The sequence below is a fragment of the Eucalyptus grandis genome, chromosome 7 (assembly GCF_016545825.1).
Source record: "Eucalyptus grandis isolate ANBG69807.140 chromosome 7, ASM1654582v1, whole genome shotgun sequence".
Taxonomy (NCBI): Eukaryota; Viridiplantae; Streptophyta; class Magnoliopsida; order Myrtales; family Myrtaceae; genus Eucalyptus; species Eucalyptus grandis.
Genome location: NC_052618.1, coordinates 6,573,640 through 6,598,789, shown reverse-complemented (window position 1 = coordinate 6,598,789; position 25,150 = coordinate 6,573,640). Strand labels below are relative to the sequence as shown.

The window sequence follows — 25,150 nt, the reverse complement described above, 5'->3', positions numbered from 1 at the left end:
TTATGCCTAAAGTTAGAGATCTTTTTTAGAGAATTAGGTGAGAATAGCATAGAAAAAACCCAAGACTTGAAGTAGAGAAAACACACGTGGGAACACACTTTGTAAGAGCTTTCTATTTTATATTTTCCTTACATTTTCAATTCCCTGCCCGTTTACATTTCTCTGAAGCTTCCTATACCTTCTAGCCAATTTATTATTATTTTTAAGCAATTACTTTCCACCGCACTCAAATTCTAAAATTCACCACCATCTAGACCCTGTTCCACACACTTTTTATGCAAGTAAAGTACCACCAAGCAATCTCAATGCAGTCCATTTATCAAAAGTTCAGATTGCCTGACCACACGCCATATTTCGTCAATATTTCTTTTGGTACTCCTATAAATGGTATTTTCCAATAATACATAGGTATCGATCCTCTTTATTAGGAAATTGATGAGCTAACAAACCGTTAATCTTAAAAAAAAACAAACGTGGCTCCTTCACCACACTTGATTTCAAGAAATCAACCGGCTTTCTTGAAAATTTTGAAATTGAAAAGTTTTACTTGGTGGGACATCCTCATCCCGTACTCCCACAAAGTAGGATTCCTTAAATATGAAGGGAAAAAAACAATATTAGTAAACATATAATTCTAGAGTGGCTTTTTGGGCGACAGTCGCAACTTACAAGTTGTGAACTAAAAAAAAAATAATAATGGGATGCTCTTGCTTTGGAGGTAGCAAGAAGAAGGGAACCAAGTGTCTGATGTGGGATCTTCTGGTGCAACAACGGCAGGTACCATATTTGCTAGTGCGGCCAGTGGAGGCAGAGATTGTGGCAACGTCCGTTAGAGGTTGTCACTGTATGTTTATACTGCTCATGTAATAGTGTTACTTTGCTAAATCACTCTTGACCTATATATATATATATATATATATATATATATATATATATATATATATGTGTGTGTGTACTTGTTGTATTCGTTTGTGATATAGGATTGATGTCATTTGTGATTCTTATGAAGACAATGATATGGCTTGTACTATCCTATGCTATACATGTGCAAGCAGATTCATTGAAGTCTATCTTAAATATTTTGAAAGCTGGATCAGATGGGCACAAATCTACTAATGTACCCATTTGCTATCTCTTTCATCAAATATTGACATGTCTAATTTGTTTTGGACCTCAACATATCCGATTAGTTCCCCACCAAGAACTTTAGCCCTACATTTTTTTTTTCCTTGACGACTCTCTCTCACTATTGAGATCCAGCCACCAATTCGCCCCTGCCGTCGCAACCGCCTCTAGACCGGGCTTTGTGAAAATGATCACCAAAGCCCGTGGGATCAAGTCATCATGCCATCAGCCACCAACCCCTTGATTGGCTCGGTTATTTAAATTTTTTGCACGTACAGTTCGGTCGGAACCCCATAATCAAATTGGATCAAAAGACAATCTAGCCAAAAGCCAATTCAAATTGGAGTAAAATGAAGAATTGGGCTTTTACTTTTAGTAAAGATTTTAGAAAAGCGAAGTGTCTGACGAAATAAAACTAATGAATTTTTTTAAATGTAGTCACTTTTTTCCAATGGTTTGTGGGTTTTTATTTTGATTTCGTCGAAAAGAATTGTTAGGGCTTTCAATTTTTTATCAAGTCGGGCAAATTTTCTATTGGGATGGGACGGTTTTAGTCACGTCTGCAAATACTAATCGTGTTTCAGTAATTTTGAAAGGTTGAGATCTATTTTAGGTGATTATTCCTTTTTCTTTTTCTTTTGGCCATTTCTTCTTTTCACATTGCTCTACAATTGAACAGCAAGGCCACTGTGTCTGCCTCGCCACCAGCGATACGGCATTTTTCTCTCCCTCTGCCATCGATGTGAGGTTATCATCTCTTATTGAGGCCTTCCACCTTCCAAGGTTGAGGCTAGCGACCATGGCAAATGAGTCAAATTGTAGATCTAATATCTTTGACATCAATTTGTGGTTGTGATACGAGATTAAGATTAAATGATGTGTTCCCCAAGGTTGAAGGTTGACACATTGTAGAGATAAGATATTCAACGTGGAGAGAGAGAGAGAGAGAGAGAGAGAGAGAGAGAGAGAGAGAGAGAGAGAGAGAGAGAGAGAGAGAGAGAGAGAGAGGCTTTGAGGGGAGAGGGAGGGAGGGAGAGAGAGAGATAGAGAGAGGATCTTGATTGGTATTTTGGGCATTGGGAGGGATGATTAATTTTTCAGAAGGCATTGAAAAAGAAAAACAAAAATTCAAAGTATACATGGCTGCGCTGCTTAATGTGAGTCCACAATTCAATTGTTGATTGGTCTATCGTTTAAACTTACAATGTAAATCTACTCTCTAAAATTTAGAAAAATCCCGCTTCGAACAGCTATTTATAATATTTGCTCACGCTCGATCTGAGTGGTCCAATTTGGTTAGCACCAACATACATCTTATAGTGATATTATGAAAAAGGAAAATGACAATTTCATCTAAAGAAGATTTACTAAGGATCTCAATTTTTGTAATAATGCCTCCTCCACCTCCTCTTCCTCCTCATTTGATTTTATTGTACAAATTGGGATGGGAGCTATGCTTCTTTTCGGAAAGGAGTATGTATAGTCCGTTTTCTTTCTTGTTACTCTACTTATTTGCACATGCGCGCTGTAATAAAATGATATATTAAGTAATCCTATGATTGAAACATGGACATTATTTAATTGAATGACTGAAAATAATAGCTCTGACTGCAATTACGAAGCCCAAATCAATTGCCAATATATTTAACGTTTCATTTTTCGGTTAATCTTTTGGGTAATCATCTGGGCTTACGGCATAGTATTTTCTTTTCGTTGAATTTTTTTGTCTTTGTCCAAAAAATAATACAGCAAAATTGTTGCTCGTTCTTTGCCAGAGCTGAGCTGAGTAAACATGGGGCAGATTCTATATCCTAAGGTCATACATGATATGTTAATTACATGCCCAGAAGCATAAGTAACAAGAAGTTGTCTTTGGAACACCTGTCTGACGTTTTCAATTCTTTCTTATTCGTGCACGAGCCAAACCTTTAAAATTTGCAAAACCCAATCTTCTGACTTCAGAAACAGAATAACATTGAAATTCCAGACGAATACGTAAGAGAAATCCATTTGCTTTTATCGATTTCTTTGGGGGTCAAAATGCAGTAGTTGGGACAACCCAAAATATGGCATATGACCCAACATCAGAGGACCATCTTTCATCTACTATGATAATAACAGCCTATTTTGGACTATAAAAAATAAATAACAAATAATTAAAAATCATTATGGGATCTACTTCTTTAAGAACTTGCGACTCACAATAAACCGTTATTTTAATAGTAGCTCAAAAATTGTTATGTTAATAAAGCCCCAAGTCAAATGGAAACGAGCTTTTCTTCTCCTATGATTGATGGGGCATATTTACGTAGACACAAAACAATGGAATAACCAGCCAACCAATCATTTTTGGAAACTAAGATGGCCTGATTTTCAACCCTGTTTTCAATGAAGATAAAATGGGATTTTCATCGACGTGCCTATAACATTTTTCTCTGAATTGGCCACTCACAAGTTAACTAGCCTATCGGGTGAAGCCATTAAGGAATCTAAACGCAATAGACTTGAGAATTCAACTAGAAATCGACTACTCGCCCTATAGTCAATACGACGCTGTCAAAATCAATCAGAGAGCGGAGATAGGTCGTTTCAATAAAGGCATGTGATTACAGTATGGGTGATTCCACTTGATTACAAAATTCTTGTGGAACTGCACAAAACCGATTTTTCTATTATTTTTATACCCTGTGCCCAAATTTGAAATTTCGAGATTTTAACAACAACCGAGAATCGCTAAATAATCGAAAATATACAATGTGACTCGAAAATAATCGACCACGGGTCAATTGCGCTAAAAATTTCTAAAAGCTAGCTACCTGATAGATCAAGTCACGCTAAAATCGCCTCACATTGAAATTAACCACGAAATTGAATCCGATTTCAGAAATTAGAAATTCTGTCATGTTACGATTTATTTTAGGAACGTCGTCTCATCCTTCAAGAAATTATTGGCAAGCCGGGATTTTTTAGAAAAATCGAATTTCAGATAGTTTGGAAAAAGAAAAGAAATTCGGATGGGAGAAGGGAAATGGCTGTTTTGCTGTCCAAATTGAGTTTTTATGGAATTATTGTGCAAGAAAGTAATGGAGGACCAAAGGGGATGAGCATGTGGACTTTGGGGCCAAGCATTAATGAAATTGGATATTTTCTTTGACTTTCAAGGCCTTTGTTCCCTCCTCTCTCTCTCTCTCTCTCCCCTTCCCTTCTCCTTCGTGCGAACTCCTGCAAAAGCCGATCCTCTCTTTTTCCTTTTCTCTAGCTTTGACTTCCTCTTAATTTCCCTGCTCCACCATTGTCAAACCACCCTCCACCGAGACAACCCCACCGTTTGCCATTTTTTTTTCTTTTTAGAGAGTATGCTAGTTTCTTGTATTATGCTTGATTGCGTCTCCTTTGTACAATGATTATTACTTTCAGTTTTAGAATGGTTAAGATGAACATCAATTTCTTTGATAGGCTGCCTCACACTTTGGCTAGCTCTTAATCAAGCTTAGGTGCCAAAAGGGCATAAGTTGCAGAACTAGTATAATCAAGTTCTCAAACCTGAAATCCTTGGTTACGTAAGCATCAAGACAACACTCCACATCTTGATTAGGGCTCCAGCCAATCCTCGATTATGGCTAGTGGTGATTCCTTTTGAACAAATAGATAAAGAAAACCAATATCACCTAAGGTACAGACTTGGGAGAGTTCACTATTGTGATCAAAGAGTCGCTTGTGGTGTTAGCAAATGATGGTCCATTCAAGATCACCATTTGCACATACTATTTGAATCATCTCATAAGCAAGTACCTCTACACTTCCCCAGGGATAGGTTGCGACAATACTCATCAAGATTGACCAAATGTTCTCAAAGATGTCTTCAATTGAAATGTTACCTTGATTGGTTGAAACTGTAAAGCAACCATCTCTTGACATAAAGGTCTTATATTCATTTGAATAAAACATAGAGCATTTCTCAAATGTTCTATACAAATTCCACCTGATCATATAACAAAGCTCTAATAGGTGTGGCTAATAATGAGGATCTAATATAGAAACAACAACACTATAACACTTCTAATATTTTTCAAACTTCTTTCACATTGCCATAGGCATAGAACTAATAGCTATGTCGTCACTATTCCTCTATTTTATCAAATGAAATCGGATCTGCCATACTCAATAGAGATATCTAATTCCCACATGGGTGTTTGAATTGCACACGTGAACTTTTTCTCTCCTCTGTTTTGCATCTCCATGCCCATATTTATACCCTCCAACCATGGCCTGAATGTTGATATGTTCTCTCTAGCTTACAATCTCTCTTTACATTTGTAATTTCATCACGAAATTAAGCTATTGAAGCTTTTTTTCGCATTTCGAATTTTGATTTCTTGCAGTTTTTTTAATTTGCATTGTCGCAGTCACAGAGAGGGGGAAGGGAGAGATGTTTAAAGAAAGGATCAGCAAGAATAACCCTAAGAATCCTCTGCATTTGAAGTTCTTGAATCACATATCGATGTGGCACGGGTCCGTCAAAGAGTCTATCAACTTCTATTGCAACGTCCTCAATTTTGTTTCCATTGGAAGGCTCAATTCCTTTGACTTCAACGACGCTTGGTGTGCATCATGCTATATGATGTGATAATAAAGCAAGTGCACTGTCTTTTGAAACGAGGGTTGAATGAGAAATGAAGAGCAAAGCTGCATTTTTTTCTTTGTAAAAATGTTATTGTCTTGACAAGATTTAGGATATGATTATTGATATTTTTTTCCTCCTTATCATTATTATTTTAAAAAAATTAATTACCAAAAGTGGATTTTAGACCGGGTTCCCTTCTCATGTCAAACTTAGAGCTCGGCTCAAGTATGGCCCAAACATTTGAATCTATTGATTTTTAACTCGGCTCAATCTCCAGCCCACAACACCCTTACTTCAGTCTAGGACTATCATATGGGTGGATCGGATTGGGTTTGGGTCGAGTCGAAAATGGTCGGACCCATATTAATCCATTTAACTCATTTTGATCAATTTTTATTTAGTGTAAATTTGATGACTCATGTTCGACTTATACCTGACTCAACCCATAATATCGAAACACATTACTATTTAACTCAATTTAAGTTAATCAACTTTCACCCATTTAATTCACTTTAAGCTCTTCACATATATGTTACTTGAATAAAAACTTCAAATCAAATTTAAAAAGTAAACTAAAGAATAAAAATTAGTAAATAAAATAAAAAATGTGAAAAACCTTTAAAGCTTATTTCTTATAATATTTTTATTTTAGAAAAATGGTATTGCTAAAACACTTTAATGCAATACAAATTTAATGGACAATTTTTATAAAGTATAATTTTTATTACACTTGCAATTTTCTAGTTCCAAGAAAATTCGAACAATGGTAGGAAATTCTTGTTTTTCCATTACATGTTGAATTGTGGTTTTGATTGTAGTTACAGCATGATTATTTTTGTAACACCGGCCATGGCCAAGCTTTTGAAATAAAGAAATTTCCAGCTCGAAAGTCGCACAAAGCAGCATAGAAAACGCACAAAGGTATACTAAAACATGGAGAATGAACTGACTTGGCGGCATCAAGCCACGGCCATTGACGGCGACGGAGGTTGAGAACGTCGTCTCCAAACATGTGGGTCCATGGACAGCCCGCGCCGAAGAGTTGCAAAAGCGTGGCATAAAACAAAGAGTTAAAACACGGAGTCAGATTTAGTTCCAACAATTAATGAAGTGGACATGAATCAATCTTGAATCTAAACACATGCTGTAAGCTAGACCATTTTGCACAAAGATTCGCAGCAGTGCAAATATGCAAAAGTTTACCAACATGAGGTGCAGAAATCCCACCACAACACCAGACTCTCGCCGCGAAGCAGACGACATAATTAACCACCCGCTCGCAGATGGACGGCGTGAGTGTGCCGCCTAGGGGCTAGTCCTATCTACAAATCAACTCAAAGGCAATCTTCTGCCAAAATCGCAGCTAACGAAAGCGAGAACATGCAGCATCTGCACATATAGCGACGCGATCGAGCATATTATAAACCTTCAGCTATTCCCATTTCGAAGAAAAGCACTGCCATTCAACAGGCATCCTAGGCATACTCTAAAACCGCAACTTTGTGCACATGAAGCAGCAGCAGCAGCATCACCACAAGCACAAGAACTAGCTCGATAAGCTTGACTGCCCAGGGAGAAAGATGAGAGAGAGAGAGAGAGAGGTGGCGGAGGATGTTGGCGGCCGAGGAGAGATGTGGCTATAGAGGAGATATCTCTCTCTCTCCCCAACTGAACAAAGAGGCCAAAATCTATTAAATCTTATCGTCACAATTGTTTTTGAATTACGTTCCCACGTGCCCCCTCCGCATTTTATTCGATGAAAAAACCAAATCCGCTAGTAATTTTGGCTTTCCTATAATACGAAATTCCCAAAACAAAAAGTTAGTTTTCATGTCGATTACTTCAAAATTTCAAAATTATTAGGTGGGTAATATCATTGACATATTCAGCAAGTTCTATTTTTAAAGACGGCAAAACATGCAGATCACCTACTTGTTGAAGTAGTTAACTTTTAGTTCTTACATGTCTCAATAATGTAATAGTGGAGTTCTAGTCAATAGGAAGTAGCTTGTTTTCAGGAGTTGGTTTCTGCACATGTTCTGGTTAGTGGGGTATGTCAGTGGGTCGTTGTTGTTGTTGTTCTATACCTATTTTCTTGCAAAGTGGTTTGGATGTTCTGCCTATTTAATAGGCTTATGTCTGTTGAATATTGTGACGAGAGTTACAGCAACAACTCTCTTGTGTGTCTTCTTCTCTGAGTCTATTTGATTAAATTTCAACACTAATTTCTCCTGGTGATAAACCGTGTCCAATTTAGATCACCTAAAGCCTCACACACAGATACCATAATGTCCAATTTCATTCTCCACCATAAATCAATGAAAATGGAAAACACGTAGAGAGCATTACCAAATAAAGGACATCACCTCATCCACACACAAGCCGCAACCATATAATTACGCCATAGCCTTTGGCCCGCAAAGAACCGAAGGTCCAAATGAAAGAAGAAGTGGACTATAACAATGCCCAAAGTGTCTAGTAATGCATAGCTATTACATTATATTCAACCACCCACCGCCGGTGGTGAGGTTGAAAGTACGTCTTCGTTGTCGCTGTTCCGCTCACCAACCGGAAAATGCTGGTCCCGCTGGCGATGGGAAACTCCCGACAGAAGCAACAGATGTTGGGGAAATCATTCACTAGTTGTGTTTTTTAATTAGTGACCGAATCCATTATTTTGCTGATCTTATTAAGTCATTGACTTTTTGGTTAGCGATTTGGAAATTGACACTAATGAAATCAATTTTTAGCGGATATACATGGCATGTCTCTGCACGTTCTAGCTAATAAAGGTTTTAATACCATATAGGAACTTTTTAGCAAAGAAAATCACTACCACGACCCAAGTGAGATTTTTTTTTTTTTTTTTAAGTTATCGATTGAAATATTATGGGCACCAAAGTGAGTGCCATATGAAAGTTATAGCACTCGTGACATTATTTCTACAAGTTCTACTTGTGTAGGTTATATAAAGGTATAGGAATATCATTTCACTTTATTTAATAGAAATTTTGAATGTAGAGGATGATTTATATTTAACATATTACATTTGTTTTTGTCAAAATAGAAGGATTATTAATGAAGAACACTCCATAAGCAAGTCGATCCAATATAAATAAAACATTCAACTCAAGATCACTATACATTACATAGATTCCCAAAAAATCGACCCCTAATTAATCAAATGAACAATATGCGGACTCAACGAATTTGATTCTAGTCAAACTTCTTTACTTAAGTCTTCATCTCCAATCTCCCTTTTACCTTGATGGCTCTTGATGGATAGAACGATAAAGTATGTACATTAGAAAATAGAGAGAAGACCTTAGCCATATCTATATAGGCATGTCTAATGAACCCATCTATCACTGGTCACTACTAGAACGCTATGCTTATAGTAAGCCCTCCTACCACATCTTTACTAGACCAAGATGTGTAAAGCCAAATGTAATTTAGTAATATAATTTTACTTAAGTTTTCACGCATTGCCTAATATATTGTAAAAGCCTGTTCAAACGCACCAATTCCAATTATTAAGTTGAACAAGATGTGTAGTCCTAAATATTATTGTTAGTTGGTGGTTGACTGAACTTACCGCATGACAGTTTTCAAATCCAAAACCAAATCAAGACATAATCTTAGGTTTCAGTAACTTTAAAATGAGAACTCCAAAATATAATAAAAAAATTCACGTCGACTGCATCAAATTTTATAATTATTAGGTGGGAAAAATCACTGACGTTTTCAACAAGCTTGATTTCACAGGGCAGCGAACATTGTAACATTACCTACTCAGTGATAAACCGAGTCCAATTTATAGTTCATCTAGAGCCCACGCAAGTAGATTCCAGACCACCAAAATCAATGAAAAGTCACGAAGCACGTAGAGCATAACCAAATTGGAAACGACAGAGCATCTGCACTCAACAAGAACGATGTAATTTCCTCCATAACCTTTGGACTGGACTACAACACAAGCCACGATATATCTACAAAGTGTCTAGTAATGCAAAGCTATGACCTTGTATTCAACTACAGCATCGCCGGTGGTGAGGTTGAGAAAGGACGTCTTCGCCGTCACGACCCCACTTGCCAGCCGGAAAATGCCGGTCCCACCGACGATAGGCATCTCCCGATAGGTCTCGAGTGCCGGGTTGTGGCCCAATATGCTCAGGGTGCTGCCGTTGTACTCCGGGGTCGTGAATACGAGGTTCATGTTCATGTGCAGGGCCACCGACTCGAGCCCAACTGAGCCATAGATCCCCTGTGCCCGGCCAACAAGGGGGGACTCTGGCTCAGGGCCCTCGGTCAGCGGGTCGTCGATCATGTTGACCACCCCGAAACCCGTCGGGGACTTGTCGGTCATCGTGGCCTCGGCAACGCGCACTGCCGTGGGGTTCCTGCCAGAGAGCGTGTCGTGGAAGTAGAAGTGGAGGCGTGTGGTCTTGCGATCGGCATGGCTAAGCCCATTGAACCAGGCGTCCACCTTCCCGGGGTCATCCGCCTCGGCACGGGCGTGTTTCGCCACCATGGCCACCACCAGAGCAAGAGCTGCCACCACCAGAGCAAGAGCTGTCACCACCATTGCCAGTAAACCTGGCTTCGCCATCTCTGTCTCTCGATCTGAAATCGCTGGGAAAATGGATACTATTGGAAGGAATTTAGAGGCGGAAATGAACCCAGAAAGGAGCCTTATGAAGAAGACACCTCCAGAGAAAGATGCAACAAAAGTGGTCGAGATCAATCACTTAACCGGTCGTGCTTTTTCACTAGGGACAGGCTTCATCATGTTGTCTACGTTATGAAACGCGAGTGCAACATATATGGACAGACGTGAGGATAGGTGTTAATCGGTCATAGGACCAAAATAATTTTTAAAAATCAAAAGATTCACGAGGGACCACCGAGTCAATCACACGTAACTACCGACTTTGCATCATCCTTGCGGTTTTTGATTTGCAAATCGACACTAATCATTTCTTTTTGAATGTAGGGAAAGTGTTAGTAGCATGTTACATTTCTTCAAAATCGAAGAAGTATTAATGACGAATGCTCCGTAAGAAAATCGCTTATCCAACGTTCAAACCCAAGATCACCTATATATTACATATTTATTCGGTACACTTGAAAGATTATTCAAATTATTAACACTTGCCTAATCTATAGATTTGGTTCTAATCGAGCCACTTTACTTTTGGATTCTAATCGAGCCTCTTTACTTAGGTCTTTCTCTCCAATCTCCCTTTTACCTAGATCACACTTAATTTTGCGTATAATTGCTTCTACAGAGCCCATCTATCATTGTATACAGTTAGGACGTCATGTCTATTGTACACCGTCCCAACACATTTCTATTATTCGATTATGCAATTGAACTTGAGTTGTCATGCATTATCTAATATCATACAATAGTCTTGTCTATCGCAAATATAAAGTGATATCGCAATCAATGGCATTGTATATTAATATGGATACTCTCTCACGCCAACGTTTATGATTAGAATTTGCAGCAATGAAGTGTCGTGATTCACGTTATGGGACCCAATTATGGGATATTTGCAATTACTTTGTAGTAAAGTTTCTCAAATCCTATCAAATATGTTGGCTTGGGTCAATTAGCACTATCTAACATAAGCTAGTTGGTGCAATCGGGGAATGATGACGATAGACTTCTCGATGCAATCCTTCTTTTTCTTTTTCGTTTGGCGGGCGGTAGGTGTGGAAGCCGATCTAAAGTGCGCGGTAGGTGTGGGAGCCGATCTAAAGAAAGATAAGCACATTAGTTCAACCACAAATTTTCACCCCATGGAAAGATTGAAATTAAGGTTTTTTTTTTTAAATTTAAAATCTTTATGAGAAAGGGCACTCTAATCTATATAACGGTTAAAGCCGAAATTGAGAGAACGATACTTACAGTGCTTTCGCTTTTACCTTATTGAATTTAAAAATAATAGAGGATAAACTAGAGAAAGCGTTTTCAATCATACTCTACTCGAACACGGCTTATTTCAACGTAGTTTCTTAAATATATTTTTAAAGGGCGAAAATTTTGAGCAAAACATAAAACGCTGCAAACTGTTTTAATAATTAATCAGTGTTATTTGCAAACGCAAATTGTCCAGTCAAATTAGGATATGTATTCATAATATAACAATTAAACTTGAAATTAGACATTGGTCGATTGGATGGGCTAAATCAAGTGAGTATATATTATTATCAAATTCAAAACGGATTTTGTAGTTGCTTAAATCAAAGTAAATATTGATCGGGTCACTCAAATTTTTCCGTAATTAGATACTTGGAGGATTTGAGAACCGAATTACGTTCACGTTCTCTCCGTTGAGTCGGTTATAAGAGAGAGGAAGAGCTAGAGAGAAAGAGAAGGCGTGAAACTAGATCGTATATTTTCGAAGACTTTAAGAGCCACCAACTACCCCAGAAAATATGAGATTAAGTGCCTCTTATTCAGCCACCATCCATCTTCAACCTCCACAAGGCAACCATCTCCGTTCACAGGCCTTTCCGACGATGATGCCTCAGTATTGCAGAAGATAGGTAGAACGCGAAGAACTGACAAGGCAAATTCAGGCACTTAATGACATTACCATAGACTACCCATATGAATATCAGTGACTCTCATTTAGTTTCCTCACCGGTGACCATTGTTGAACGTCACACAGAAAAGGTAAGGAGACAGAGCAAGAAGGAACAACAGAGAGAGATCCAGTTCTTATTCACTAACAATGCAATGTGGTAGTAATCGTGCTCAGAAGCTTCGGAAAACCGAGAAACAGTGGGGGCGATAACTAAGGATACTGGAAAGGCAATTAAGATTATTCTGAAATGATGACACAAATGCAAATTAACAAGAAAAACGGTGACAACTGCAACTCTAAATCTTCAGGAGCTATATCCGGAAATAGAGCTTCTACTTTTAATGATGGAGAGCGACAATTAATATAGAGAGAAAGTGAAGAGAAATTGAAAAGAAATAAAAGAGAATTTTCAATCGAGAAATCTCAGGTGTAAGGCCCTAATGATTTTCCACAGCAAGTTTACATCCGGTTCCCTACTATACAAAAATGAAATGGACGGCCCAAACTGCACAATTACTTATAGGAAGCAACAGTGCATCCACGCTCGCACAGTCCTTTCTCCCTCAACTTTAGATTTAATTTCCAACTACACTCCAAACTTTTTTCTTTTATCAAAAAAGATCCCCAATTTTTATTCTAATCACAAATGTGCTCAAACCTTCACTAGTTTCTTCAAGATTACCAATATCAAGAGGCTATTGTTGTTCTATATGAGGGTGGGGTATTGATGAAGATGCCCGCTCTAATAACAACCCTCTAACTTGTCTTGATACTAATAATTTTGAAGAAACCAATGGAGACTATTGAATCTGTGGGCATATTTGGGATTATAGTGAAAGTTTGCAAAAGAATTAGATAATAATAAATTCCAGATAGAATTGAAATTATACATAGAGTTAGAGACTTTTTCAAAGAATTAGGCGACAATAGCATAAAAAAGCCTAAAGAGTTGAAGTGGATTGGGAACACACTTTGTAAGAGCTTTAAATTTTATATTTTCCTTACAATTTTCAATTCCATGCCCGTTTACATTTCTTCTTCTTTTTGTATGCAGGTTAGGTTTCATCAACTTCATTAGAAGTTCTCCAAGACTGAAAGGAAAAGCACGCGCTAGATGCGTGGTGGAGAGGGAGACCTCCAGCACACTAAAAAAAAAATGTAAAAAGCAACAGCGAAAATACAACCTCTACTGCTAACACATATTTATCTTACTAAAACTATAGATCTGTACACCAAAGTGGCCATTATAGATGCCTCCAAGCCACCATTTCTCAGCAGCCATTGCTTGACAGTCGATCAAGATCCGTCCAAAACCCAACTCACGTCATCCATTAAGTCCTCCCAGATTGCAGCTGGTAATGATATTCCGCCGGAATTGAACTCGACGAAAGGGCGGGCCAAAAGGAGGAGGAACCCCAAGGCCGGGCAGACGGTCATAATCTCCACCTATGACTCCTGGAACGCCGGAAGGGTTCGGAATTCTCTGAACCTTACGGAGAAAGGCATACGAGCAGTAGGCATCTGCCACAACCACAAACTACTCTCCCACTTCCTCTTCTTCTTCGCCTCAGATGTGAAAATCAGCTTCCAATTGATCTCTCGGCTGCTTTCTATCCACTAGCCAAACTCCTCAACATACTTCTGCTTCCACAAATCATTATCGGATGCCAAATACCGTAGTTCAGAAGATACACACCCTACCCTTGCAAGGTCAATTCCAGGAAGCAATTCGAAAATCCTGAGCTTCAGTTCCGTTGGAAGGCATGTGAAGCAAGATGGAAGCGGCAAACCGACTCTTTCAGTTAGGTCTATCAACAGCGGCAATGCCAAACCATCTTTTATAATCTTCCAAAACTCAAAAACTTGTTTTTCAGAACTCAAATTCAAAGATCCACCATCCTCATTCACTCCCACATTGTCATCGCCTTTCACCCTCATCACGTCTATAATAGGAGCAAATCTGCGCTCGTTCAAACAGACTCTACGCAACGCCAACTTGGCTTTAGCCAGACGCCCATAGACACTTATAAAGTGACCTAAACTCTCAAACTTCAGTACAACACTCTCAGATACATGCAGACCCTGCGTCCTAGCCACAAGCTCAGGCAGACTGTACTGCAACGTCATCGTAAACGCCGTGGAAGGCCATTGATCGGAGAGATGAAACCGATCGGCAGGCATTCCAGTCACCGGCTCAGCCGCGATGAAACCGGATTCCAGCAGAACAGCGTGCACCGCAATAACCAGAAGCCTATGGTCACCACCGTCCCCACCCAATTCCTCTCTCTAAACCCTCCTCAGAAAGTAAGGCTCGGAGAACTTGCTGCGAACCCCAGTCGAGTCATCCGCGGCCACAGCGCCGTCGCCCTCAAAATCAACAATTGCAGAGACGGAATTACCTGGATCCCCGGCGCTCCCCGAAGCATCGGCTCCCGGCGCATCTTCAGGCACCGAATCGACCATCTCCGAATCTGCAACCTCCCGAGGCCGCCCCCCGTGCAGATCTTCGGAATCCATCTCCGCGTGCCCTAGGGAGACCGGACCCGACCCGACGTCCCTGCGGAGGATTCGTCGCTCGAGGAGCTATTGCCTACCCGAGGAGAAGCGAGCGCATCGGGGCCGAGGGAGAAGTAGACGAGGTCGCCGGACGCGAGGCCGAGGTACTGGAGGGAAGCGGCAGGATCCGGCGACCGGAGCTCGTCGGTGCGGTTGAGGGAGAGGCGGAAGGAGACTCCGGGAGGGGGCGAGGGGGAGAGGCGGCCGGCAAGGATGCGGCGGAGCTGGGGGAGGGAGCAGGGGTCGGGGACGCGAGCTTGAGGGTGTCCCTATGCCCGTTTACATTTCTCTATACTTTTCCTTTTTGATGTAATTCAATTCTATACATTTCTAGTCAATTTAGATTTTCTCTTTTAATGCAATTACTTTCCACCACACTCAAATTTCTAAAAGTCACCTAAATTTCTAAAAGTCACCACCACTCAGACCTCGTTCGACACACTTTTTACACAAGTGAAGTACCATCAAGTGCAACCTGGTTAAGCACCGATGGTTTAGGATGTTGTCTCACGAACACAGCACCAGAGAAAATGAGTGCAACTTGGTTAAGCATCCTTTCTTGGGCGATTTCCGCACCCAATAGCTAAATCCTTCTTTTCAGACAAGACCTACAAAAAACAGTTTGACGCAGATTATATATACTGCTTGCTCAGAAAACTCTCAAACTAGCTAGGGCTCCCATCACTCCTAAATTTAGGGTGTGTTTGTTTCACTGAAAGTATTTTACGAGAAAGTGTTTTCCGGATTTTCAGCCGTTGGTTCTCTAGAAAAGATTTGGTCAACAGAAAATACTTTCCAGTCAAACACAAATGTTATGTATTATTTTAGGAAATCGAATTCCCCCGCCTGAGAAGGTGAAACACTTTCCATTTTCATTTTCTCTCCTTGACCTTTCACTTTTCCTCTCCAAATTATTCAGAGGTACGTTGCTCTCTCCCTTCGCTCTTTCGCTCATCTTTCTTCTTCGGCTCTTCTTCAACGATGCGCACCTTCTTCGCCATTGAAGGTCCAGATCTTCTTCTTCATCATTGAAGGTCTAGCTCTTCTTCAACAATGCTCAACACGATTCCAGGTTCTTTCGCTTTTTCGACGTCGTAGTGGAGGGAGAGGTGCTTGGAGACGAAGTCCAGCCGGGGCTCCGTGACCTCGCCCTTCCGGTCATTGCGGAAGGAGAGCTTGAGCTTGGCGAGGCTGTTGAGAAGCTTGCACGAGACCTTTTGGAGGAAGACGGAGTTGTCATTGTCGTACTCGGAGGTGACCCGGAGGACCGGCCGCTTCAGGAAAGAGAAGAGGATCACGGTTGCTGCGGCGGCGGCTACTCCAAGCTGGGGGGTAGAGGCGGAGGCGGTGGCAAGTATGGTGGGAGAAGGAGGCTAGGGATTGGAGGAGGGGGCGGTGAGGAGGACGGGTCAGCCATCGATGTCGTCGAGCTAGAGAGAGAAAGAGAGAGAGGGAGTTCGTGTGTGTACAACCCATTTGTCGCGACCTCTTTTTTTCTGGCGCCCACTATCGGGTACGAGTGCCTAAGGAGGCTAATGGCTCGGCTGAATTTATTAAGCCCGGACTCTCCCAAGTCCACCAATTCACGACTTTAATAGTTTGAGTTTTTAACCTATAAATCAATTCTTAAAATGGAGTCGCCACTAATCGATTTGGAGTGGGTCGATTAGAAACCCAAGCGAAGTATCGGAAGAAATACTCGCTCTGCGCAACTGAGAGAAATTAGGATCGGGGACTTGATTACACTAGTTAATCACTAATGCCCTTTCGGTACCTAATCTTGTTTAAACCCTAAGGCTTTTTGGATGTTTGAGAGATTTTCCATACATTTTTGGGAGGAAAAACATTTTTGAGTTATTTTCTAATTTTTGGACACAAAAGGGATTTTTGGGGTTTTTGGTATTTTTGGAAAGATACAAGTCTTTTTGGCTTTTTCTGAATTTTTGGCTTTTTTGGAAAATATGAAATATTTTTGATTTTTTATTTTCGGAAAATAAAATATTTTTATCATTTTTTTATTATTTTTCGATTTTCTGGAAATTAAAACATTTTTTAATAATATTATTATTTTTTATTTTTCTTTTTTTATTAAAGTATTACATAAAATAATGAAAACCCGACCCAGCCGGATCGCGGGTTGGGTCCGACCGTCGTCGACCTAAAGGCGGACGGGCCACGCGGGCCCGACTTAGTTTTTTTTTTTTTTTTTTTTTTTTTTTTATAAGCAAATCGCAGCCCAAAAGCGAAATAGGCCCACACAAATTAGGCCGCGCGACTAAACCCTAGAGGAACCGGGTCATCCGCCCGACCCGACGACCCGACTTCCGGCCGCCCCAAATTCGCGAAACCCTACCCGGATCCAACCCGAACACCCGACCCGACTCCCGCCGCCCACGGACCGTGAACCCTACCCGATTTTCCGGGTCCGGATCCGCCGCGACCGGAAAATCGCAAACCCTAGGGTTTGCGGGTCGCGGCGCCGAGGAGCTCCGGTGACGACGACGGCGGAGGCGGCGACAGCGGAGATGGCCCAGGCTATGCGAGAGGGGATGGCGCGGCGATGGGGACGGCGCGATACACGCTTGGTAACGGCGCGACACGGGCGAAGATGGCGGCGACGGCGAGACCTTACGCGAACCCCTCTCTCCGGCGTCCCTCTCTCTCTCTACTCCGGCGAAGCCCAGATCCGAAGCCGCGAGCCCTCGGCCCCCCTGAAGTCTCTCAGTGGGGTGTCCAAGGGTCGCGACCTCGATCCCTCTCCCTTTCTCCTTCCTCCGCGCGTCTCTGCGCTCGCTTCTCCAGCCGACCTTGGATCTCGGCGTGCTCGTCCTCGGCCCCCCGTTCTGAAGTCTCTCAGTGGGAGGTTTCGAGGATCTGCGGCCTTCGATCCTTCTCAACGTGCCCCTCAACGACGGAAACGGGGGCCTATTTATAGGCGAGGGCAGCGGTCGATGGAGCTTCGACCGCTGGTCCCCGTGCGCCAAGCAGCCTCCGTCGGCCGAACCGGCGTCCCATCCGACGCCAGCTGCCCCTCCCACGTGGGTCGCCGTCCGCCTGCCTCTCCGGCGTCGCGTCCTCTGCGCGTGTGTTGCAAAGGCGCGAGGAAGGAGACGACTGGTGGGGCCGGGCTGAAAGGGGAAATGGACCATAAGGGCCCATTCGAGGGCTACTTCTCTTTTTTGTTTTTCTTCCGCTTTTTTTTTTTTTTTCTTCGCTTTTCTAAAAAGATAAAATAAAAGAAAACCTAATTAAAACAAATAATTTTAGGCGTCAACACCATTTTTTTAATTTTTTATTTGGTGGGTTTTTTTGGTAATTTTGAGCGGAAAATGGATTTGATTTTTGGATGGTTGTGAGTGAGTGAGGGCTTCGAATTTGGGGGATCGATTTATGTCTCTACTGGAAAAGGAATGTTTCTTCTAAGATTTTTTATTTTCTTTTTAGATGTATTTCTTTTATTTATTTCCCAAATTTCTTGCCTCTTATTTAAAGAGAAGGACAACCTTTTGAAACATTCAAATCTATAATAAGAAAAAGAAAGAAAGAGATTTTAGCTTGCTAGTGCCGATTATATGGACAGATGGTGATGTTTTCCTCCTTTCTCCCTTTTTCCTTTCTTTTTGCTTCTTTTACTTCCTACTTAATATCACGAAAAAAAATACAAATTAATGTAATGTTATATATAAAAGAACTCAAATCATGTCCATTTTCAGGAAAAAAAAAATACGTGTGAATTTAGGTTTCCTTTTCATTTTACAGGTTCAAATTCTAGATTTACTAATCTGATCGAGAAAAATCCGTTTATAAAGTAACATGGACTCAATAAATTAATTTGGAAGTAAGATGCACACTATTGTCAATTGTTAGATCATTTTTCAAATGCGATCCAAACATTAGAAAACACTTTTAGTCACGTATCACCAAACAAAGGAAAACTAACCATTTTCCTGAAAAATGGTTTCTTGAAAAACATTTTCCAAAAACATTACGTTTCCGTGAAACAAACACACCTAGAATCTTACCAGTATTCCCGCTTGACAACTACATCTTCTTGGGATTTTCTTTCATCCTTTCAGCCATAGGATGGAGAGCACACAGGATAATTAGCTTAGAGTAATGGCACTTTGCAAGAGTATGGGTGATTTGTGGTTAGAGGAAGATGTAACCAAACTGGTCGATGAAATGCCTGAACTAGAAAGATGAGAACGTGAACTTATTCTATATGGTAAACTTTTCTCAAAGCCAAATGTCAACTTTCAAGCCTTTTCCAGCACTATGAAGAAAGCATGGAAGACTGATTTGGTAAAATGTGAAATGATCTATCCTGGGTACTATATCTTTGTTTTCCCCTCTGTACAGGAGAAGAAACTTATATCTCCTTAACAAAGTGCATTTGTGGGGGAGCGTCAAATACAAGATAATATTTTTATAGTTCATGAGGTCCTACATCAGCTAAGAGTAAGGAAAAGTAAGCAAAAATTCCAAGCAGTTCTCAAACTTGATATGCAAAAAGCTTATAACATGGTAGAATAGGATTTTCTATGTAATTGCATGCTACAAATGGGTTTCTGTGACAAATAGGTGTCTTTGGTCAAACAATGTATATCCTCAGTATCTTTTAGCATCAAAATTAATGGGGAGCCAGGTAATTACTTCAAGCCGACTAGAGGGATCAAACAAGGAGACCCCCTATCTCCCTATCTTTTCATTATTATGGCCAACATTCTATCCTCCTTTATACTAAAAGCTTTACAAGACAGCAGCTTAAAGAGCATTAAACTAAATCAATACTGCCCTGCACTATCACATCTCTTATTCGCGAATGATGTTATTTTCTTTCCTAAATGGCACTATCATTGAGGCTCAAAATTTAGCAAATATGTTGCTATTGTTTTGCATCTGGACAAGCCATCAATCTCAACAAGTCAAGTATTTACTTTGGGAAAAACTGTCCCCAAGGCCTAAAACAGAATATAGCAGCAGAATTGAGAGTGCCAATCATGGAGAAAACAGGGAAATATCTGGGTGTTCCTTCGGACTGGGGACAAACAAAGAAGGAAATGTTTTCCTGAGTTCTTGCAAAAATTGATAGTAAATTGGAAGGATGGAAAGAGAAGCTAATGTCGAAGGCAGGCAAAGAGATTATGATCAAAACGGTAGTACAAGCATTACCTTAGTTTGTCATGTCTATTTTCAAACTCCCCATATCGATTTGTCGAGCTATTGAAAAGAAAGTTTCTTCGTTCTGGTGGAAGAAAAATGCTGCTAGAAAGGGGGTACTTTAGAAAAAAATGGGACACTCTAAAAAAGAGAAAAGACTTGGGGGGGGCTTGGGTTTCGAGACCTAATCGACTTTAACAAGGCCATGCTGGGGAAACAAGTTTGGAGGCTCACTCAAGACCCTAATGCTATATGGAGCAGACTGTTCAAAGGGATCTACTTTCCCAGAGGGGAGTTTTGGACAATGACCACTGGCAAAGCTTACTACTAGGGAGAGATACAATTGAGCCAGAGATTAAATGGGAGGTGGGTGATGGTAACAAGATCAAAATTAGAAAGGATAGATGACTACTTTCAGGCAAAATTGGAGGTCTGGCAAACCAAAATGAACCCCACTTGGTAGCTGAAGTAATGGATCATAATGAAAGAGGATGGAACGTTCCTTTACTACAAAAGTTTTTGGAAGAGAGAATTGTCAAAGAAATATTAGCAACTCTGCTAAGCCACTCACCCAGGCTAGACAAGCTTATTTGGACAGCTGACAACTCAGGCTCGTACATAGTAAAAAGTGGATATAACAAGTTTCGCAACCCAGACAAAACCCAAACGACAAACCAGCCATCTACATCTTACTAGCCACCAAAAAAACTTTGGACTGAGATTTGGAAGCTAAAGACCTACTCCAAAGTCAAATTCTTAATTTGGAGTGCGAGCAACAACGCTTTGCCTACAAAGGAAAATTTATACAAGAGGAAAATGCTACCTGAACTTGAATGCCCATTATGCGGCCAAGTGCCCGAAACAACAGAACACATATTCATTTTGGTGTCCCTAGACAAACCAAATATGGGCGGATCAGAGGATAAAAGTAGATCTATCACCTCACATATGTAATCGAATGGACAAATGGGTGTGGGAGAACCTTACCGCGCGAGATACCCAAGAAGCAAAGGCCATATTTGCGGATCTGGTTTGGAGAATCTGGCAGGCGCGGAACAACCTCATCTTTCAAGCCAAAAAAACCAAACTCGAGCTTAATGATTGAGGAAGTAATTTACACGACTCAGCTAGTTGTAAAGTATGGAGATAGCAAACTCACCCGGAATAAAGCAAAAGAACCTGCAGAATCTGGTGAACAGCTGAAGGAGCCCTCTCCAACCCAGATCGGCTTCAAACTGAGCGTGGATGCGGCCTGGAATAGCTCAACTATGGAGGGTTCAACTGCTGTCCTTTGCAAAACCAGAGATGGGGTGCTCACAGGTGGGTTCGTGCAGCGAATTTTTGCTCCCTCAGCATCAATCGCAGAAGCCCTAGTTGTGCGGGCTGCACTTTGGTGAGTTAAACAGCAGGAAGAAAGAAACGCACGAAGGAACCCCTAAAGAGCAGCTGTACTTTCCTCTGATCTGTAAGTCCTCTTATCAACAGATAGTTTATTGACTATTAGATGCATTATGAGCTGGGATGAAACGCCATGGGCCCTTAGGTCCATCATTAAAGATTGCACTAATCTTCTAAGCCAGTTAAAAGGAGTTTTCATCCGATTTGAGTCAAGAGAATTTAATCAAGCGGCCGACTGGATTGCTAAAGCCCATCGTGCCGGCTCTCTTCCAACGGATTGGGTTATACATCCCCCGCATCCCCTTTGGTTAATATATGTTTGGATCTCGAACTTTTTTGTAATTCAACATCTTCGGTTTAGTAATGAAAATTCTACGTTTTTAGACCAAAAAGAAGAAGAAGAAGAAGAAAAGAAGTACCATCAAGTGAACTCAACGCAATCCATTTGTCAAAAGCTCAGATGGCCTTGCGACATGTCATATTTCGTCAATATTTCTATTAATACTCTAGCAAACGATATCTTCCAATATTATATATATATATATATATATATATATATATATATCTATCAATCCTTTTTATAAGGAAAATGATGAGCTAACAAACCATTAGTCTTTAAAAACAAATGTAGCTTCTCCACCGCACTTAATTTCAAGAAATTAACTGACTTTCTTGAAAAGTTTGAAATTGGAAAGTTTTACTTGGTGGGATTTCCTCATATCGTACTCCCACCAAGTAAGATTCCTTAAATATGAAGGGGGAAAAACAAAATTAGAAAACGTATAATTCTAGACCAAATCAAATATTGAAATATTGATAACCACAAGCAACAAAATAATCTAGTTAGAAGAACTAGCATATCGCTAGCAACGGTCATTCCTTGGACAACTAAATTGTGCAATTCCTCTTAATTTTGGAAGGTGTAAATACTCATGATAGTAGCAAATAGTTAATATTTCACCATTAAACAAAATAAGTGACATCCATAGATGATAAAACAATATAAGTTGGTAAATAGATATGCCAAATTGTCAAGCCCCAACAAATAAATGACTAGCTAAGATGGATTATGGAAAATGCAGGCACTACCACGAGACCAGTCGATATTGGGACTTGTTGCCAGTTCACGTCTCTTCTGGTGGGGCCCACGTCATGGGTCAAGAAGCTTCCACGTCAGCATGTTGACTTCCTCCGTACGAGGTTGGGGGAACCGTCGGATTTTTATTTTTTTAACAGGAGTTGCAAGATCGCAACGGCTTCCAGACTCAGCGTATGAGCCGGAATGCACCCGCCGTCGCACCGGGCCCCACCCCACCCCATGAAGAGGCGCCCGCTAAACTGCGTTCTCCCTTCCGAAGCCTTGGATGCCGTTATCATGGAAATGCCAAAATGTCAATAACTACCTTCCCTTTTGACGCGATTTTTCTCCTTTAGTTTTTCTTTTTCTAATTCTTTTAGCCATAATTATTTTAGGCTTTTAATTTAGGACATATGTACTCTACTCGAGATTCGACATTTTTTTTCCTAAAATGACATAATTAGTATTCACTTTTTGCTCACAACTCAAATGCCGAACGATAAGTATAACAATCATTAGAGAGAAACATTGATGATGGTCCTTTCATTTTCACTCAAATCCAAATTTATCGTCACTCCTAATTACATATATTAATGAAGAGCGCTCCGTAAGCAAGTCAAGCCAATATAAATAAAACATTCAACTCAAGATCACTATACATTACATAGATTTCCAAAAAATTGACCCCTAATTAATCAAATGAACAATATGCAGAATCGTCGAACTTCTTTACTTAAGTCGTTGTCTCCAATCTCCATTTTACCTTGACGACTCTTGATGGATAGAACAATAACTATGTACATTAGAAAATGGAGAGAAGACCTTAGCCATTTCTATATAGGCATGTCTAATGAACCCATCTATCACTGGTCACTACTAAACGCTATGCTTATAGTAAGCCCTCCTACCACATCTTTACTAGACCAAGATGTGTAAAGCCAAATATAATTCAGTAATATAATTTTACTTAAGTTTTCATGCATTGCCTAATATATTGTAAAAGCTTGTTCAAACACACCAATTCCAATTATTAAGTTGAACAAGACGTACAGCCCTGAATATTATTGTTAGGTGGTGGTTGACTGAGCTTGCCGCGTGACAGTTTTCAAATTGAAACCAAATCAAGACATAATCTTAGGTTTCAGTAACTTTAAAATGGGAACTCCAAAATATAATAAAAAAATTAACGTCGACTACATCAACTTTCATAATTATTAGGTGGGTAAAATCATTGACATTTTCAGCAAGCTTGATCTCACATGGCGGCGAACATTGTAACATTACCTACTCAGTGATAAACCGAGTCCAATTTATAGTTCATCTAGAGCCCACACAGGAAGATTCCAGACCACCAAAATCAATGAAAAATCACGAAGCACGTAGAGCATAACCAAATTGGAAACGACAGAGCATCCGCACACAACTAGAACGATGTAATTTCCTCCATAACCTTTGGACTTGACTACAACACAAGCCACGATATATCTAGTAATGCAAAGCTATGACCTTATATTCAACTACAGCATCGCCGGTGGTGAGGTTGAGAAAGTACGTCTTCGCCGTCACGACCCCACTTGCCAGCCGGAAAACGCCGGTCCCACCGGCCGATAGGTCTCGAGTGCCGGGTTGTGGCCCAATATGCTCAGGGTGCTGCCGTTGTACTCCGGGGTCGTGAATACGAGGTTCATGTTCATGTGCAGGGCCATCGACTCGAGCCCAACTGAGCCATAGAACCCCTGTGCCCGGCCAACGAGGGGGGACTCCGGCTCAGGCCCCTCGGTCAGTGGGTCGTCGATCATGTTGACCACCCCAAAAAGCGTCGGGGACTTCTCGGTCATCGTGGCCTCGGCAACGCGCACTGCCGTGGGGTTCCTGCCAGAGAGCGTGTCGTGGAAGTAGAAGTGGAGGCGTGTGGTCTTGCGATCGGCATGGCTAAGCCCATTGAACCAGGCGTCCACCTTCTTGGGGTCATCCGCCTCGGCATGGGCAAGTGTCGCCACCATTGCCACCACCAGAGCAAGAGCTGCCACCACCATTGCCGTTAAACCTGGCTTCGCCATCTCTGTCTCTCGATCTGAAATCGCTGCTATGATTGGAAGGAATTTATAGGCGGAAATGAACCCAGAAAGGAGCCTTATAAAGAAGACACCTGCAGAGAAAGATGCAACAAAAGAGTGATCGAGATCAATCACCTAACTGGTCGTGCTTTTTCACTAGGGACAGGCTTCATCATGTTGTCTTCGTTATGAAACGTGAGTGCAACATATATGGACAGTCGTGAGGATATGGCTTAATCGGTCATAGGACCAAAATAATTTTTAAAAATCAAAAGATTCACGAGGGACCACCGAGTCAATCACGCGTAAGTACCGACTTTGCATCGTCCTTGCTGTTTTTGATCTGCAAATCGACACTAATAATTTCTTTTTAATCAGAAGTTGACTGTTTAAGAGCATGCTGTGCACGAAAGAACGTGTTAGAAAAAGGCATATGAGCTCTGCATATGCAGGGTAGGTGAATGCACAGTAATTTCATTTCACTTAATTAAAATTTGAATGTAGCGAAAGTGTTATTAGCATGTTACATTTCTTCAAAATCAAAGGAGTATTAACA

The 25,150-nt window shown here is 40.8% G+C and overlaps 3 protein-coding genes across 3 annotated transcripts; all 3 read right to left on the bottom strand.

The window, feature by feature from the left end:
• Nucleotides 1–9,521: 9,521 nt before the first annotated feature.
• Nucleotides 9,522–24,763, bottom strand: LOC104452529 (dirigent protein 23). Its single transcript, XM_010066985.3, is given in 3 exon segments — nt 9,522–9,749; nt 24,023–24,141; nt 24,144–24,763. Coding segments are annotated over 2 exon segments (573 nt in total). The 5' UTR covers nt 24,598–24,763; the 3' UTR covers nt 9,522–9,749.
• On the bottom strand, nt 9,611–10,576 carry LOC104452531 (dirigent protein 23). The gene has a single exon (XM_010066988.3). It carries the CDS (start codon nt 10,356–10,358, stop codon nt 9,750–9,752), a length of 609 nt encoding a protein of 202 aa, XP_010065290.2. The 5' UTR covers nt 10,359–10,576; the 3' UTR covers nt 9,611–9,749.
• On the bottom strand, nt 13,963–15,151 carry LOC120295786 (F-box protein SKIP22-like). The gene has a single exon (XM_039317352.1). The coding sequence runs from the start codon at nt 14,524–14,526 to the stop codon at nt 13,963–13,965; it is 564 nt and encodes a 187-aa protein (XP_039173286.1). The 5' UTR covers nt 14,527–15,151.
• Nucleotides 24,764–25,150: the final 387 nt, after the last annotated feature.